The sequence below is a fragment of the Anabrus simplex genome, chromosome 1, assembly GCF_040414725.1.
Source record: "Anabrus simplex isolate iqAnaSimp1 chromosome 1, ASM4041472v1, whole genome shotgun sequence".
Taxonomy (NCBI): domain Eukaryota; kingdom Metazoa; phylum Arthropoda; class Insecta; order Orthoptera; family Tettigoniidae; genus Anabrus; species Anabrus simplex.
The window spans coordinates 1,506,301,485-1,506,321,383 of record NC_090265.1 but is presented as its reverse complement, the minus strand read 5'-3'; the positions used below and the strand labels follow the sequence as shown (position 1 = coordinate 1,506,321,383).

The following is a 19,899-nucleotide window of genomic DNA, read 5'->3' as shown; positions in this document are numbered from 1 at the left end:
GCAGCATGATTTTTTCTTAGTGATTTCTGACAAAAGAGGAGTGTTACAGACATGTTGCAAACTTTGGGCTGGTAAGACTTGGGAGTAAGGAGATGAGCACCTCAACTAAACAGTATGTTCTGAGCCGTCAGTGGAGAGATGGAATGGAATTACATTAATAGATGAATAACCTTGTGTGGAGCTTTTAAAAATAGGAAAGACCATAATATGAAGACAAAGTTGGACTTCAAGAGATCAAATTGGGGCAAATATGCATTTTAGGTCAAGGAATAAGTGACTGGAATAATTTATCAAGGGAAATGTTCAATAAATTTCGAAGTTCTTTGAAAACATTTAAGAGACGGTTAGGTAAACAACTGATAGGTAACCTGCCATCTGGATGACAGCCCTAACTACAGGTCATGGATGATGATGATGAAAACAATTTCATTATAAATACCTCCAGTTAACCCCTTAAGCGGGGAGCTCGATACATACCGGCTCATCCCCAGGTGGGGAGCGATTTCCCTGATTGAAGAAAATATCTAATTACTTGATTAAAAACAATATTAGACTATAATAAACTATTGAAAGGCCCTAAGAGAAATATTTACTTGAATATAATGTATTTAATTGTTGGAAAATGGTATTATTTTTATTTTTCAATACTTTGTGCAAGAATGTACTAAGTGCTTTCACACTGTGATATCAAGGTTACTTCTTCCTAATAGCAAAGCTCTGATTTTCGTTTATACATTAACAATTACTTGAATATTTTAGGCAGTTTACTAACAATCTCTGCCTGGAAATAAATGTCTCTGTATATGTAAATTGCAGATTTACAAAGTTCACATGTACTTAAAAGATTTACAATGGAATAAATGATAATACTCACAAAATTTTCTGTTATGTTGGTTACCACTTTCGAGGGATCAAGTTTATATAGCCTACCTACAATTCATAAGTGACACACACAGACTATACACTACAATACAGGTAATATCTACAGTATATACAGTCATCACAGTGTTATGTCTTTTACAGCTGTTAATTATGATACACACGGAAGCAGATCATGTTATATAACCTGACTTGGCGTCGCATAATTTAAATGATTCCATTCCGAAACACGATTGTTTTCTTGGTATGTAAACTTCCACCCTAGCCACACTTTCCATAGGAACAGGTTCTCATAAATTGACACTTTGCCATCAGGGGTATAAGCTTCCGAAAATTCTGCGAACAGGTCGCCAAATACTGGATTTATCTTGTATATTTTGGGAGGAATATGTCCATTATTCACCTCATTGTGTGATATATGTAAAAAGCTATGGAGAAAAATTTAATAATAATAATAATAACATACATACATACATTATCATTATAGACTGTTATGCCTTTCAGTGTTCAGTCTGCAAGCCTCTGAGAATTTACTAAACGTTGCCACAACCCTCAAATTGCAACTAGTGTTGTGGCCTCATTTAGTTCTATACCTCTTATCTTTAAATGGTTAGAAACCGAGTCTAACCATCGTCGTCTTGGTCTACTTCTACTTCTCTTACCCTCCATAGCAGAGTCCATTATTCTCCTAGGTAACCTATCCTCCTCCATTCGCCTCACATGACCCCACTGCCAAAGCCGGTTTATGCATACAGCTTCATCCATCGAGTTCATTCCTAAATTAGCCTTTATCTTCTCATTCCAACTACCCTCCTGCCATTGTTCCGACTTGTTTGTACCAGCAATCATTCTTGCTGCTTTCATGTCTGTTACTTCTAACTTATGAATAAGATATCCTGAGTCCACCCAGCTTTCGCTCCCGTAAAGCAAAGTTGGTCTGAAAACAGACCGATAGTTTCATCTGGGAGCTGACTTCCTTTTTACAGAATACTGCTGATCGCAACTGCAAGGTCACGGCATTAGCTTTACTACACCTTGATTCAATCTCACTTACTATATTACCATCCTGGGAGAACTTACAACCTAAATACTTGAAATTATCAACCTGTTCTAGCTTTGTATCACCAATCTGGCATTCAATTCTGTTGAATTTCTTACCTACTGACATCAATTTAGTCTTCGAGGGGCTAATTTTCATACCATACTCATTGCACCTATTTTCAAGTTCCAAGATATTCGACTGCAGGCTTTCGGCACAGTTTGCCATTAAGACCAAGTCGTCAGCATAGGCCAAACTGCTTACTACATTTCCACCTAACTGAATCCCTCCCTGCCATTTTATACCTGTCAGCAGATGATCCATGTAAACTACGAACAGCAAAGGTGAAAGATTACAGCCTTGTCTAACCCCTGTAAGTACCCTGAACCAAGAACTCATTGTAGCATCAATTCTCACTGAAGCCCAATTGTCAACATAAATGCCTTTGATTGATTTTAATAATCTACCTTTAATTCCATAGTCCCTCAATATAGTGAACATCTTTTCTCTCAGTACCCTGTCATACGCTTTCTCTAGATCTACGAAACATAAACACAACTGCCTATTCCTCTCGTAGCATTTTTCATTTACCTGGCGCATACTGAAAATCTGATCCTGACAGCCACTCTGTGGTCTGAAACCACGCTGGTTTTGGTCCAACTTCCTCTCAACCACTGATCGCACCCTCCCTTCCAAGATGCCAGTGAATACTTTGCCTGGTATAATAATCAATGCGATACCTCGATAGTTGTTGCAATCCTTCCTGTTCCCTTGCTTATAGATAAGTGCAATTACTGCTTTTGTCCAATCTGAAGGTACCTTACCAACTCTCCACGCTAATTTTACTACTCTATGAAGCCATTTCATCCCGGCCTTCCCACTATACTTCACCATTTCAGGTCTAATTTCGTCTATTCCTGCTGCCTTGTGACAATGGAGTTTTTTTACCATCCTTTTTACTTCCTCAAGCATAATTTCACCAACATCATTTTCCTCCTCCCCATGAGCTTGGCTGTTTGCAACACCACCAGGATGATTTCCTTTTACATTGAGAAGATGTTCAAAATATTCCCTCCACCTCTCCATTGATTCCCTGGGATCTATTATAAGTTCACCTGAATTACTTAAAACGCTGTTCATTTCCTTTTTCCTTCCCTTCCTAAGATTCTTTATTACTGTCCAGAAAGGTTTCCCTGCTGCTTGACCTAGCCTTTCCAGGTTATTACCAAATCTTCCCATGACTTCTTTTTGGATTCAACAACTATTTGTTTCACTCTGTTTCTTTCATCTACGTACAAATCCCTCTCTGCCTCGGCCCTTGTTTGGAGTCATTTCTGATAAGCCTTCTTTTTACGTTTACAGGCTGCTCTCACTTCATCATTCCACCAAGATGTTTGCCTTTTCCTATCTTTACACACAGTTGTACCTAGGCATTCCCTTGCTGTTTCTACTACAGCATCCCTGTATGCCACCCATTCACTTTCTATATGCTGAACCTGCTTACTGTCTACTGTTCGAAACTTCTCACTAATCATATCCATGTACTTCTGTCTAATTTCCTCGTCCTGCAGATTTTCTACCCTTATTCGTTTGCAGACAGATTTCACTTTATCTATCCTAGGCCTAGAGATACTTAGTTCACTACAGATCAGACAGTGGTCTGTATCATCGAAAATCCTCAAAAAACTCGTATATTCCTAACAGATTTCCTGAATTCAAAGTTTGTTAAGATATAGTCTATAATGGATCTGGTACCCCTAGCCTCCCATGTGTAGCGGTGAATAGCCTTATGCCTGAAGAATGTACTCATAACAGCTAAACCCATACTAGCACAGAAGTCCAGAAAATGCTTCCCATTCCCATTAGCTTCCATATCTTCCCCACATTTACCAATCACCCTTTCATATCCTTCAGTTCTATTCCCAGCTCTCGCATTGAAATCGCCCATTAGCACTATTCTATCCTTGCTGTTGACCCTGACCACGATGTCACTCAATGCTTCATAAAACTTGTCAATTTCATCCTCATCTGCACCCTCACATGGTGAATGCACGGACACAATTCTTGTCCTAATTCCTCCAACTGACAAATCTACCCACATCATTCGCTCATTTACGTGCCTAACCGAAACTATGTTACGTGCAATGGTATTCCTGATAAAGAGCCCTACCCCAGACTCTGCCCTTCCCTTTCTAACACCCGTCAAGTACACTTTATAATCTCCTATCTCTTCCTCATTATCTCCCCTTACCTGAGTATTACCGAGCTCGATAGCTGCAGTCACTTAAGTGCTGCCAGTATCCAGTATTCGGGAGATAGTAGGTTCGAACCCCACTGTCGGTAGCTCTGAAAATGGTTTTCCGTTGTTTCCCATTTTCACACCAGGCAAATGCTGGGGCTGTACCTTAATTAAGGCCACGGCCGCTTCCTTCCCCAATCCTAGCCCTTCCCTCTCCAATCTTTGCCATAAGACCTCTCTGTGTTGGTGCGACGTTGAGCAACTAGCAAAAAAAAAAAAAAATTACCCGAATATCACTTACTCCTAGCACATCCAGATGCATCCTCTTTGCTGACTCAGCCAGTTCTACCTTCTTTCTTCCATAAGCCCCATTAATATTGATAGCTCCCCATCAAATTCCGTTTTGTTCGCCAAGTTGTTTCCAAGGAGTCCCTCGCCTGTCAAATGGGAGTGGGACTCCATTACTCCCATAGGTCCGAGGCTTGCTTAAAATGTTCTGAGCTCGGTAAATTCATGAAGCACGATGCTACCCTACTTGCACATAGTCCAAGTGAGGATCTCTCCTCTAATGGGTTATGGACCACTGGTGAACTGTATAGTTCTAGCCGCCTGAGCACAAGGAGGGCCACGACTCAGAATATATCCGAGATGCCCACTCCCATTCCATAGCAACTGATATAACTGATATCCCGACTCTCAGGACCACTTACTAGGCCACTCAGCCATTGCCCATGGTTCACAAACTAGGACGTGACTACAGTAACCCACAAACATAACAATAATAATAATAATAATAATATTGGCTTTACATCCGACTAAATTTTTTGGGGTTTTCGGAGGCGCTGAGTTGCTGAAATTTAGTCCCGTAGGAGTTCTTTTGCATGCCAGTATATCTACTGACAAGAGGCTGACATATTTGAGTACCTTCAAATACCACCGTTCTGAGCCAGAATCGAACCTGCCAAGTTGGTGTCAGAAGGCCAGCCAGCGCCTCAACCGTCTAGGCCACTCAGTCCGGCGAGTAAAAATCTCTTCTGTCATCAGCTCATAGAAAATAGGCGTAGTGAATAAGCGAATGCGAGAAATATAGTGTCCTAATTTAGGTTTCTGTACAATCCCCTGCAGCAACAGTATTGCCATAAGAAACTTTATTTCATCCTTATTTGTTCAGACCCTTTTTTGATATTGACTCCTTCATTTCATCTTACTAAACTGGGTTTTATGTGCGATTTTCTGCTGGGCATCTTTTGTCCAATCAGCTATGTTCTGGCATATATCGTCATAAAAAGTAATCAAAATATTTCCCTCTGTTTTATTCTCCATAAAACTTCACTTTACATCATGATGGAATTTTGGATGAAAGCGGGACCTTCTTTGTACATTTTCGGTATAAGTTGATGAAGAACTTGCACTGGTTGAATTGTAATCAGTATTATCTTCACCACTGTCACTGTCATAATCGCTACTTGAACTGGAATCGAACACGTGCTGCCTATTTCGCGACTGTTGAACATTCGCATCAGCTGGGCCCGAAACCTGTACATTTGAGCCTGCAGTATTTATTCCAGGTATGTTCCTGTCATGAATTCCCCTTCGGCAGAACTTACTTCACTAATATCACTATTCTCCCCACTAAATTCCAACATTTCATTTATCATGGCCTCTAACTGTAGGGGCCGTTAATTCCTTTTAGACATTTTAGCAGAAAAAATGTAAGAAAAAGGATCGAACAGAACCGTGGTCTCTGCAGTTTGGACGGAAATAATGAAATGAGCCTGTATTATGGATGCGTATGATAATAAATATTGTGTAACTCACGGTAAACACACACCCCAGTCGTGAAGAACTCAAGACTGGGGATAGTAAATCAGGTCACAGTTCTAAAATGTCATCAGAAAAGTCTGTTCAGTATCATAATCTCTAGAAATCCCTTCTACAGCAATATTATTACATCCAAGGGACAATTAGTCAATGAGCTAAAGCTTCAGTGCGAAGCTATTAGGCCTTAGGTCGTTCTTGCTCGGATGTAAGCTGCGTTCTTTATGTTGCAACTTGTGGATGACACATTTGTATTGGGAGAACATAGTCGAAAAAATTCACATCAGAGGGCAGATTCATCAAGAATACGCTGCTGAAAAGGAAATAAACCTCTGCAGGCAGGCAACTGAGAAAAAAAAAAAAGTAATTTGAATCGGCGGATATATCCGCCTTCCCCGCCGAGCAAGCGACTTGCAGCAGCGGATCTCGCCGCATCACCCACCGAATGGGTTAACACTTTCATGATCAAATTTTTAAAGGTTTCTGTCACGACTTTGATGAAGTAAATTTAACATGAGGGATGAATGTATGCTTTGTCGTTTCTCAGTGAAGATGATATTGATCAACTACTAGGACATTGATACATTTTACAATTGGCTTTACGGTGCACTCACACAGATAAGTCTTATGGTGAAAATGGGATAGGAAAGGGATAGGGGTAGGAAGGAAGTGGCCATGGCCTTAATTAAGGTATAGCCCCACCATTTGCCTGGTGTAAAAATGGGAAACCATGGAAAACCATCTTCAGGGTTGCCGACAGTGGGGGTTTGAACCCACTATTCTCTGAATCCAAGCTCACAGCTTTGCACCTCTAACCACATGGCCAACTCACTCACTAGGACATTGATATCTACCTTGGAAGTATAACATATTGAAATTTGTAGAACAGTCTTGAACTAATTGTGCAATTACACCCTTTCCAAACAATTCTGAGTCAATAAATTACAGATTTCTTTGCAGGACCACCTAAAGATCCTGTTCTGGAGAAATTGGGAATTGATAAGGAGCTAGCTGAAAGGGCATCAATTAAAATTCAAGTAAGTATATTAATATAAAACTAAAAGTAAACTAGTATTGATTTGAGACTTGTTTATTCCTCTACTATACTTATAGTAATGATAATAGTTTTCTTTTTCATGATGCAATCACTGGCTTCTCACCAAAGTGGCCACAGTTTGAATCTCAGGCAATACAAGTAGACTTTTAAATTATAATTCACATTACTGTAAACTGGAGATCCCATGGCTATGACCATGATATCAACGGTCATGTAAAACTATAAGCTGGCTTTGGTTTTCATTTTTAATAATGAGGATTGGTTTCCTTTATTTTCTTCATTTCTTTATTGCTTCATATGGTGTTGCTTTCAGTTTGTTGAGTGAACTCCACTTGTATACAATAAGCAAACACATTACTTCCAAAATTTTAAATTTAACTTGTTTATGGAAAAGAGTCACTAAAGTTATACATGCTCATTTTATCATTGCATGGATCCTTCCATTACAGTCATCATAATTTTTTCTAGTCGCCATAATTTCCCCTGGGATGGGGAAAATTTGGTTCTTTATTACTTTACTTTACCTTTCCTCCAGTTCAGTGCAGTAATACTTTGAAAGTAACAAGTTTGTTATATATTAAAATTGTATATTTTTCTGATTTTGTGTACATAGATTTACAGTTTTATTCGCTGCCTCAATGGTTATTAATATTAAAATTTGACAGTCGTATCAGCACACAGTTTTTGGTTCAGAACTGGTTTTCAGATTATATTTTTTTTTTTTTTTTTTTTTGCTAGGGGCTTTACGTCGCACCGACACAGATAGGTCTTATGGCGACGATGGGATAGGAAAGGCCTAGGAGTTGGAAGGAAGCGGCCGTGGCCTTAATTAAGGTACAGCCCCAGCATTTGCCTGGTGTGAAGATGGGAAACCACGGAAAACCATCTTCAGGGCTGCCGATAGTGGGATTCGAACCTACTATCTCCCGGATGCAAGCTCACAGCTGCACGCCTCTACGCGCACGGCCAACTCGCCCGGTAATTTTCAGATTTTAAGGTCAATCATCAATTATTAAATATGATTTAAAACATGTTAATCCACATAGGTGTGTCACTCACAGGATTTCCTAAAAAGCCTGGCAAATCTTCTGCTAACCCTCCAAAACAGTAGGCAAGAGTGAGGGATCTCAATGACCCTCTACTCGATCACTTTCTGGAGAACCTAGTTCTCCCAGGAAGAAAGCCCACCCTCCCAATCACTGAGATCACCATCTGCGGAGTGTCCCGTCACCTTGCCTCCCTATTCTGATGAGAACATGGAGACTGAACCACTCATCATTGTGGACGGGGATGACAATATCAACAGGGACAGCGGATAATGGACTGTAGTACGCGGAAACAAGGAAAAGCAATTGTCTTAATTTCTTAGGACTACCTATCCACACATTGGCACTATTGCACTAGAACTGCAATAGTTATCACTGTCATCTAGCTGAGTTACGTCAATTGATATTCATCTCAGCGGTCTCCATAGTCTGTCTACAGGAATCTTGTTTGAGACCTGGACACGACACGACTAGGGGAGGATGTTTTCTTTATTCTAAATACAGAATAGCTATGGAAGGCGTGACGAATGGGGAAGTTTGTACCCTAGTCCTCTCTAAAATCTTCAGCAAACATATACCACACTGTACTCAGCAATATGCAGTTGTAGTTCACGCTCAGTTGCCAGTAATGACAACGGTGCGCAATTAATACATTCCACTGGACTACAATCTTCAAATGCATGATGAACTCCAACATTTGGTCACTCAGTTACTGCCTCCTTTTCTCGTACTGGTAGACATGAATACCCATAACACCCTCTGGGGTTCTCCATCTTCCTGTGCTAAGGGTAGGATTCTCGAGCAATTGATCAACCAGTTTGATCCTTCGTGCTTAACACGGGAGAGCTGACATATTTCAAGCAGTGCACTTGGTACATTTTCCTACCTGGATATAACCTTGTGCAGACATGCTCTATATCCTCTATTACGGTGACAAGTACACAATGACCTCTGTGATAGTGACAACTTCCCAATACTTCTAACTCTCTTGAATCAAAGACAGTCTGAAGTACTCAAGTGCTAGTTACTTTGGCAGAAAAATTGGCCAGAATTTTCAGAAGAGGCAATAATGACCTATGATATGCTGGAATCTGTTGATGAGCACATTTGTTCCACATTACAACTGCTGCAGAGGAAACAATTCCTTCCTCATTCGGTATCCCTTGCCAGAAACAGGTCCCATGGTGGATAAACAAAATTGCAGCAGCCATACATGTTCGTTGGCGGGCTTTTAAGCATTATCATTGGAATCCTATGATGGCTAATCATATCACAGGTCTGCACACTAAGGCCCATTTTTTAATTCGAGAAAGTAAGAAGGCTATGTGGGAAAAGTACGTAACTTCCATGGCCATGATGGAACATATTCCATCATCACAAGTGTGGACAAAAATCCACCATATTGTTGGAGCGTAGAACTTGCCCTCAGCCCCCAGAATCTTCATTAATGGAGATGTATTTATGAATTCTTCAGCCATTGCAGATTACATCGTGTCACATTTTGGAGATACATCCAGTTCTGGGAGATAAAACACTGCATTTCTGCCTATTAAGCATGAAGCAGAGGCATACCATCTCTCCTTCACCTCTAGTGCTTCACATTCCTACAACATGCCTTTCAAAGAGTGGTAATTGTGGAATGCACTTGCACTGTGTAGGGATGTGTCTCCTGGACTGCACAAAATCCACAGTCAAATGCTTAAACATTTGAGTTACTAATGTCTCATGGATGCCCTCACACTATTGAACAGAATATGGAGGAAGGAGTTTTCCCATCTCAGTGGCGTTAGGGAATTTTGATACCAACCCCAAGCCTAGGTAACGATCCAGAACTTCTGGATAGTGTGTCTTACAAATGGCCTTTGTAAGCTATTCAAAAGTATGGTGAACTACCAACAGCAATTAAGAAGACAACTACCGTATGGCGGTCCTCTTTCCTGGCCTTCACGGAGGGAGGCCATAGTATTGTGTAGGCTGAGGATAGGTCATTTACGATCTATGCACTCATGTCCTAAAGAGGGAAGAACCCCCAATGTGTACTTGTGGTACCAACTTCACCGTGGCCCACATCCTCACGGAGTGAGCCGGTCTCTCTGGCCTAAGACGGAGGCTCGGCCTGCAGGAAACTCTTGAACGCATAGTAGCCGATGATTTAAAGATAAGAATTTCATAATGTTCTGTATTGAAATGAATTCATAATTAAATTGAAATAAGATAAATAATGGATCAACCTAATCAATACAAGAAGAAATAGAAATGTAATGTTACATTCCTAGTTAATTACCTGCGGTACCGGTTTCGACCACTGCTCCGGATCATCATCAGCTGATCACATGAAATATAAAAATAATGCACGGGAAAACTATAGCAAATGCAGTTCATGAAGCACTCTAATACTTTAGGAATTTGCACTGTGTGCTGAAAAGTCACCAAAATCCTGAAGAAGTCGAGAATCAATCACATAGATGTAGCCAGAAGCAAGTTCTTGAAGAGCAGCAAAACATACGTGTTGACCGGCACTGTGCTTCTAGGTGTTTATGAAACTCGATGAAAATAGTTCAAAGATCAGGCCTGCAAACTTTGCTAGGTGCAAAATCATACAATATAGTTTAATGTATTTGATGATAGAAATAAAAAACAATTGTGAAAAGAAAAAAGTTAAAAAGCGCATTATTAGAACAAATGAGAAAAGCATTTATGCAGTGTGTGATTTCTTGAAGATAAGAGCTCAAGTAGTTCCTGAGGTGGCGTAAAGTATAAATTTAAATGTTGTAATATTGTGAGTCATAAGTGATTAAATAATACACAGTTCAATGCAGAAAAGGAAAAGAGAAAAAAATGGATGCTAATAGAAGATAGTATTTTTCATATACTTTTTATTAATAGAGTAGAATTAGAAAGGAGATGATTAATATAGTGGGAAATGGAATGATGAAAGAAGAAAGGAAAAGATGGGACAGGGAAATAAAGGAGGAGTAGTAGTTTAAGGTAGGGCAGGAGGATGAGTTATTGGAGGTAGAAAACTTGGGTAGAAACTGTGTAAGGCATGGTAAATCAAACTTCGGTTTGGAAATTTAGCATTTTTGAAAATAAGAATGAGGAAGTCAAGTAGAATATTGGGATTTTCAGAAATGTTGTTTAAATTGAAATTAGGGTTGATGTATTGGTCAAGGTGAATAAAACAGTTTTCACTTGTGTTTAGAAGCAGGCCTTTGTTAATAATCTTAAGTATTTCCATGTCCTGTTCAATTATGGTAAAATTATGATTAGAGTCTTGTATATGTTGTCCTATTGTAGAGAATTTGTTATATTTTATGGCGTTGACATGCTCAGAGTATCTGATATTAAAGTTATGTTCAACCTGTCCGATGTACGAAGAGCTACAATTCTTACATTTGGATCTGTACTCCAGATTCAGAAAAAGTATTAGATTTATTTAATGAGTTACAGTTGTGTAATATATCAAGATATCTGTTATTGGTTCTAAAAGATAATTAGATATTTTCATGTTGTATTTTTTAAGAACTTCGGTGACTTTATAAGCGTCTTGAGTGAAAGTAAAAGTGGAAAATGAGGCAGCTTTGGTTTTATGTTTTGTTAATGTGGTTTTGGGATGGTGTTTGAATTTGTTAATAATACGGTTTATGAAAGAGTTGTTAAAACCATTAAATTTAGTGATATTACAGATGGTGTTCAATGTGTTATTTAAATCTTTTTTAGACATAGGAGTGTTGAAGGCATGGAGAATTAAGCTGTTATAAGTAGCACGTTTATGTGCTTGTGGGTGTGCAGAGTCTTGTTGAATTGTGGTGCTGTTTGGGTTGGTTTTCTGAAAATTTTGTAAGTTAAAGAAGAAGGATGTCTGGTAATAGTTAGGTCAAGAAAATTAATAGTTAGGTCAAGAAAATTAATAGTTTTGATATGTTCAGATTCAAGGGTGAATTTAATATTGGAGTCAATGTTGTTAAGAAGAAAAAGTGTGGATGCTGCGTTGGTCGATTCTTCATTTAAAATTACTATAGTGTCGTCAACATACCTGGCCCAGATGCTTATAAAGTCACCAACGTTCTTAAAAAATACAACATGAAAATATCTTTTAGAATCAATAACAGAAATCTTGATATACTGGTATTACACAACTCTAACTCATTAAATAAATCTAATGCTTTTTCTAAATCTGGAGTACCGGTATACAGATTCAAATATAACAACTGTAGCATTTTGTACATCGGAGAGGCTGGATGTAACTTTAATATCAGATACTCTGAACATGTCAATGCCATAAAATATAACAGATTCTCTACAATAGGACAACACATACAAGACTCTAAACATAATTTTACCAAAATTAAATAGGACATGGAAATACAGTACATAAAATTATCAACAAAGGCCCCCTTCTAAACACAACTGAAAATTGTTTTATTCACCTTGACCAATACTTCAACCCTAATTTCAATTTAAATGACATTTCTGAAAAACCTAATATTCTATTCAACTTCCCCACTCTTATTTTCAAAAATGCTAAATTTCCAAACCCAAATTCAATTTTCCATGCCTTACACAGTTCCTACCCATGTTTACTACCTCCAATAAGTCCAATAACCCATCATCCTGCCCCACCTTAAACTACTACTCCTCCTTTATTTCCCCGTCCCATCTTTTCCTTTCTTCTTTCTTCATTCCATTTCCCACTATATTAATCATCTCCTATCTAATTCTACTCTATTAATAAATAAATAAAAACTATCTTCTATTAACATCTTTGGTTTTTCTCTTTTTCTTATATGCATTGAACTATGTATTATATTATCACTTACGACTCATAATATTACAACATCTAAACTTAAATTTATACTTTACGCCACCTCAAGAACTACTTGAGCTCTTATCTTCAGGAAATCACACACTGCATAAACACATTACCCATTTGTTCTAATATTGCACTTTTTAACTTTTTTCTTTTCACAATTTTTTTTTTAATGTCATCTGTTCATCTCCATCTTCAAGAGTCTGACATTCGAGATTCTATAAACATCAATATATTTTTCTATCATTTTTCTATCACCTAGCAAAGTTTGCAGGCCTAATCTTTGAATTATTTTCATTGAGTTTCATAAACACCAGACAAATGCTGGGGCTGTACTTTAAATAAGTCCACGGCCGCTTCCTTCCCATTCCTAGGCCTTTCCTGTCCCATCGTTGCCATAAGACCTATCTGTATCGGTGCGATGTAAAGCAAATAGCATATGTTCTGCTGCTCTTCGAGAACTTGCTTCTGGCTTCATCTATGTGATTGATTCTTGACTTCTTCAGGATTTTGGTGACTTTTCAACACACAGTGCAAACTCCTAAAGTATTATAGTGCTTCATGAACTGCATTTGCTATTGTTTTCAGTGCATTGTTTTTATATTTTATGTGATCGGCTGATGATGACTCAGAACAGTGGTCGAAACTGGTACCACATGTAATTAACTAGGAATGTAACATTACATTTCTATTTCTACTTTTACTGAATAGGTTGAGCCATTATTTATCTTATTTCAATTTAATTGTGTTACTAGCCGATGACGTGACTACTGCTGATCTCATCATCCGCCTTATGTGCGACAGTGGATTAATCAAGGGTATGTAAATTACAAGTGTACTGTTACTCAGGGAACTCATGTTCCCTTTTGATTCTTTAGTAATTTTTTTGGCCTAATTCAATAATTTTTTGTTTTATTTTGTACTGAGTTTCCAAATTCATTTGTTGAATAAATCATTTTGTTTTATTTTAAATTTCTTTTCCACTAATATGTTCAGAGCAGATGATTACCTAGTTGTACTTCCTCTTAAAACAAAAATCACCACCACCACCACCACCACCACCACCACCACCTGGAAAGGAATGTTTCTTGACTAACTACCAGTATGGTTTACACTCTCATTGGTCTGCCACTGATCATCTGATCAGACTGGACAGCATCATTCAGGAGGCCTTTCTCTGGAAGGAACACCTAGTTGCCATGTTTTTCAACCTGGAGAAAGCTGTCAAAAATGTCAAAAACATATCAAATGTAAGGCTTTTCAGGCGTTTACTCTATTAACCAGCGTTTTGTCTAAAGTCTGACACTAGACTCATCAGAGTGGGATGTGTCAGACCCTACTACTGATGCCGGGGTGTATGCAGGTGAACTTATCAGAAGCCCTTATAAGAGGCACAGTCTGATAACTGCGTACGGGAGATAGATCTCCACAATGGAATTATTGCCCACCTAGCAATTCCGAATGGAAAATTCTGAATTCCCATGGAGGGAATTATATATTTTTCACCAAAAGAGCATGTCAAAAATGTCAAAAACATGTCAGATGTAAAGCTTTTCAGGCATTTGCTCTATTAACCAGCGTTTCGTCTTAGGTCTAACACTAGACTCATCAGAGTGGGATGTGTCAGACCCTACCCACTGATGCTGGGGTATATGCAGGTGAACCAGGACCAAGTAGATAGGCATTTATGTTCACCCTTGGTTCCACTGAGTAGATCTAGTCACAGAACTGGGAGGTATCTCTCTAGGAATCCATTCAAGACAACTACGTACAGCCACATCCAACTCACAACACAAGCTATCAATGTGAATGCAAACGGGTCATGTTTTCATGCCTCTGGTGGTATTGAATATTAAAGAGTCATTGATAGGTTGGATGTTGCAGCATTTCATGAATTCTGGCAGCATACGTGAAGAGTATCTGCTGCCATCTTTTTCATTGAGATGGAACCTCTTATCCAGCTAGTAGGCTGGGAATCAAGCTAATCCAGAAAGCTCCAGTTGCCAGCTTAACTCCATAAGGTGTATACTATTTACGAGGTTAAGCATAGATGATGTTGCTGAACTACTGTTTATGCTGCACTACCATAGTCAATATGGGAAAGAATTGTTGCCATGTAAAAACGTAGTAGCACTGCATGGTGAGCCCTCCATGAAGTGCCACTGAGAAACTTAAGCATGTTAAGTCTCTTCATGCAAGCAATCTTCACTTGACAGATCAGTCTCTTATCAAAATGGAGACCCAGAAATCTGCAGGTGTCTACCACTGGCAGGACATTGGTTCACAAGTAGAGCTTCCAATTGCGATGCACAGACTGACATTGACAGGAGTGTACAACTGAGATTTTTCATGGCTGAAAATCTCAAACTGTGTTGTAGGGCCCGCCTGTCCTTGGTTAATAGCTTGCTGCAGTTGTCTCTCAGAAACTGCCTTCCTTCCCAAACTGAAATGTAGAGCGAAATCATCTACGTACAGTGATAAAATGACTACAGATCCAGCTGCAGCGACTGTGCCATTGATAGCAATTGTGAACAGTGTGGCACTCTCCAACAAAGGAGTAGTGTTACGAAAATGTTGCAAACTTTGTGCTGGGACAACTTGGGAGTAAGGAGACAAAATGCTCAGCTAAGTGATATGTTCTGAGCTGTCAGTGGAGAAATGGCATGGAATGCTATTAGTAGATAAGCATGAGCAGAGCTTTCAAAAGTAGGAAAGATCATAATATGATGATCAAGTTGAAATTCAAGAGGAAAAATTGGGGCAAATATTCATATATAAGATGAGGAGAAAGGGATTGGAATAATTTATCAAGGGAAATATTCGATAAATTTCCAAGTTCCTTGAAAACATTAAATCCATTGGCATCCTGTTGGCCAAAAAAAAAAAAAAACAAACCTATTTATTAATAGAAAAACTAGCTGATGTACCCGTGCTTCGCCACGGAATTCTACATTGTATCAGAATTCTAGGTTAGGTAGTGTACACGTTGTAAGCAAGACTGAATTAAATTGCATAGCTCTTAACGTTACCCTAGAAACGCAACGGGGAAGTCACCAAACATCTTTTCTCATATGAAGACTGTGTTAGGGAATTTTCATTGTAATGATAGGCCCACTTGCCTACCATCAGTCACCACCAGGTTGGGGAGTTTTCATTACAATGGCAGACACTCACTCTCCACCAGCCATTTCACATCCTCAGAAAGACTGTCTTAGTGGTTTTTCCAACTGAAATGAACATAGGTCATTGCAATGACGTCAATAGGAATGGCGCGATTAAAAGCAATGCTTTGATATGAAATACTCCATCAAATGAAAGACTACACACTTTCTCACTTTTAATGAACAGTACTATGCTGGAATTCCAGAGCTGGAATGACCAAGTCGCAGACAGCTCTAATCCGTGAACACTCTTCGTCTTTTTTTGGCGGTGCGGGGGGTGGAAGGGGGTGGGGGTGGGGGGGAAGTCGAATAGTGGAGAGTCCCAGGGCAAAAACTATGCCCTTTTATTAATCTATTTCGAGGAGTACCCGATGAGTCGGAAAATCTCAATTCACTACAATGGCAACGGAAAAACCTATCTGATTTGGAGGCAATTTTTTCCTCCAAGCCAGAGGAGAAGCCCCCTCTTCACTGCTAATTTGGAATTAAATTAATGTAGAATTTAATAAAAGTGAAGAGGAAGAAGCTTTTCTTAAGAAACGGCTCTTTTCAGGGTTGACTTTTGAGTTATTTAGTGAATTGTGGTGCTATAATTTGAAATAGGCTTAAATTGTAATTCTAGACCAGGTCATACTACTACTACTACTACTACTACTACTACTACTATTACTACTACTACTACTGCTACTACTACTACTACTAAGTGATCCTCTGCCATGTGCATACAGCTCATTCAAAACAGCGTGTCAGAGTAGGGATCGAATAACTGGAATACTATGATGAACCAGTGTGTTACGTACCTGCAGTATCAGAAAATGTATGAACCAGAGGAAAATGAAAACCTACAACCTGTTTTCCAGTCATTGACTGGGCCAGGGATGTAATAAATGAAGCATATATACAGGCTGTTAGTACGATGGGGTCGCCACTCCCAGTGATATATTAATGGCTGATAGATGCCATGAAATGAGAATGGAGAGTGTTGCTGGAGTGAAAGATGACAGGGAAACCGGAGTACCTGGAGTGACCGGGATTTGAACCACAGTAACCAGCGGTGAGAAGCCGACGCGCTACCGTCTGAGCCACGGAGGCTACATGAACCAGAGGAATGGCATGCTAAAGAAGAATGTTCTTTTTTTTTTTTTGCTAGTTGCTTTACGTCGCACCGACACAGATATGTCTTATGGCGACGATGGGACAGGGAAGGGCTAGGAGTGGGAAGGAACTGGTCGTGGCCTTAATTAAGGTACAGCCCCAGCATTTGTCTAGTGTGAAAATGGGAAACCACGGGAAACCATCTTCAGGGCTGCCGACAGTGGGGTTCGAACCTACTATCTCCCGAATATTGGATACTGGCCGCACTTAAGCGAATGCAGCTATCGAGTTCGGTGCCAATGTTCAGTCGGGCTGTTATACTCGGTTCGCAGTAGTAATCCCATCTATTGGAGTTGAGCAGGACCATAAGAAATGAAGAACATCACAACAAACAATGGTCAATGTAAAGTTATTGTTGATCAGTAACAAACAATGGTCAATGTAAAGTTATTGTTGATCACTGTTATGCGCTTTCGATATTGTAGGCCCTCTGAAATACCACTCTTATCATAGTCGGTACAGTAAAACTGAATGAAACATAAATGATTGGAAATTGTATTGTCTATAACTTTTGTTATATAGTACTTTTCGATTGCACCAGTAACATAGGTACCGGTATTTAAAAATTAAATTTTAGGCGCCTTCCCCATAACTACCATTTCATCTCGGGCGAATAAAATTATTTACAGCCTAGACTGTACTTTCTTATTCCCTGACTCTATATAGCAGTTTTCATTAAATTCTGTTAACCCATTTTCTCGTAGCTAGGTGTTGATATGGACTTAGCAACAAAACTACAAATTCATTAATATCTGTGTTATCAGAGCCGGTATGGTAAAAATGTATAAGACATAATTGATTGGAAATTTAATTCTATATAACTTTAATTATAGTGTATTTATCGATAGGACCACTAATAATATAAATATTCTATAATTAAATTTAAGGCCTTCCCCTAAACTACCATTTCACTCGACGTGAATAAAATTATTTACAGCCTAGATTGTAGCGGATCATCCCTCGACTTAACATACTGATTTTCATTAAATTCTCTTCAGCCGTTTTCTCGTGATGCGTGTACATACATACATACAGACAGACAGACAGACAGACAGACAGACAGACAGACAGACAGACAGACAGACAGACAGACAGACAGACAGACAGACAGACAGACAGACAGACAGACAGACAGACAGACAGACAGAAATTACGGAAAAGTAAAAAATACATTTTCTTGTTACTATGGGCATGACCGGTACAGAAATACCATTCTTTTCAAATTCTGAGCAATGTACAGACAAAACTCTTATTTTATATATATAGATGACTTTATGTAAATTTTGGTTCACAAACTAATTTGCTATACATATATTTGCACAGTTCATTTTGCATCTAATGTTCACAAGTAAACAGAGTCTCATTTTGAGAGGTGATAGTGGGTCTCAGTGTGATATTTTTTGAAGCAAGCCTGGAAATGAAGAGGTACACCACATTTTTTCACAAACCCAACAGACTTTCAGATGAATTTCTTGGCCTTGCCCACATTACAGGGCCTAGAGGGGTGTTATTTCCTCTCTGTTGGCAGAATGGGAATGGAAAAGGAAAAATGTACCCATAATTTTGATTGTAATCCGTGCGTCTGATGGATTCTCTTGAACATTACAACATTACCTGGTGGCAATGGATTATCCCCACTCTACATCAGTGGGGATTGAAAAGTAATTTATAACAGTTTCTTGATTACTTCCTGCACCTCAATCTATGTCAAACCTCAATATTACATTCAAAGGTTAAGCATTTGATTATGGACTTTCTCTGGCTGAGGACTTGTGTTCCTGCACAGTGCAAGTGCACTCCATAATTCCCACTCCATGAAAGATACATTGTAGAAATACATTGTAGAGGTAAAAGAGAGGTGTTGAGCCTCACACTTTAATGGTAGAAGTACCTCCTTATCTCCCAGAGCTGGATGTATCTCAAAATGTGATGTGATGTGATCTGCAATGATGGAAGGAATCTTAACTAAATCTCCATTAAAGGAGACTCCAAGTACTGTTGGTATATTACAGACTCCAACAATACAACAGAATTTTGTCCACACTTGTGATGATGGAATATGTGCTCTCATGGAAGACACATACTTTACCCTAGTAGCTTTCTTAATCTCTCAAGTAAAAAGTGGATCTTAGTGCACAGGCACTTAAAGTTAATGTGGTTGGCCATTGTAGGAAGCTGGCGATAATGCTTAAAAGCCCACTGACGATCATGTAAAGCTGCTGCAATTTTTTTGGTCCACCATGGGTCCTGTTTCCAGTGAGGGTACTCCTCTGCAAGTGCCAGAATTCCAGTACTAATGGAACAAACATGATGGTCAACAGACCCAAACACCTCATTGGCATTTACTGTGCATTTGGCAAACTCTGGCCAATTGGTCAGATGAAGTAACCAACACTTCAGTACCTCAAACTGTCTTTGATTCAAGAGCATGAGAACTATGGGGAAATGGTCACTATCATAGAGGTCATCATGCACTTGCCACTGTAATAGGGGAGCTCAGCTATACAAGGTGATATCCAAGTATGATAATAACCCTTGTGCGTTACTGAAGTGAGTAGATTTTCCTGTGTTGAGCTCCTAAAGGTCAAACTGGTCAATTACTCACTCAATAATCCTCACCCTAGGGCAAAAAGGTGGAGAGTTCCAGAGGGTGTTACAGGCATTCACATTTCCTAGCAAGCAGAGAGGAGAAGGC

At 39.1% G+C, this 19,899-nt stretch overlaps 1 protein-coding gene across 1 annotated transcript in view; it reads left to right on the top strand.

The window, feature by feature from the left end:
• LOC136879788 (uncharacterized) overlaps positions 1 to 19,899 on the top strand; it is a 206,742-nt gene that overhangs the window by 98,893 nt on the left and 87,950 nt on the right. The window contains exon 5 of the mRNA XM_067153256.2: positions 6,936 to 7,012. Coding sequence (XP_067009357.2) covers positions 6,936 to 7,012 — 77 coding nt within the window. The remainder of the gene's footprint in view (positions 1 to 6,935; positions 7,013 to 19,899) is intronic.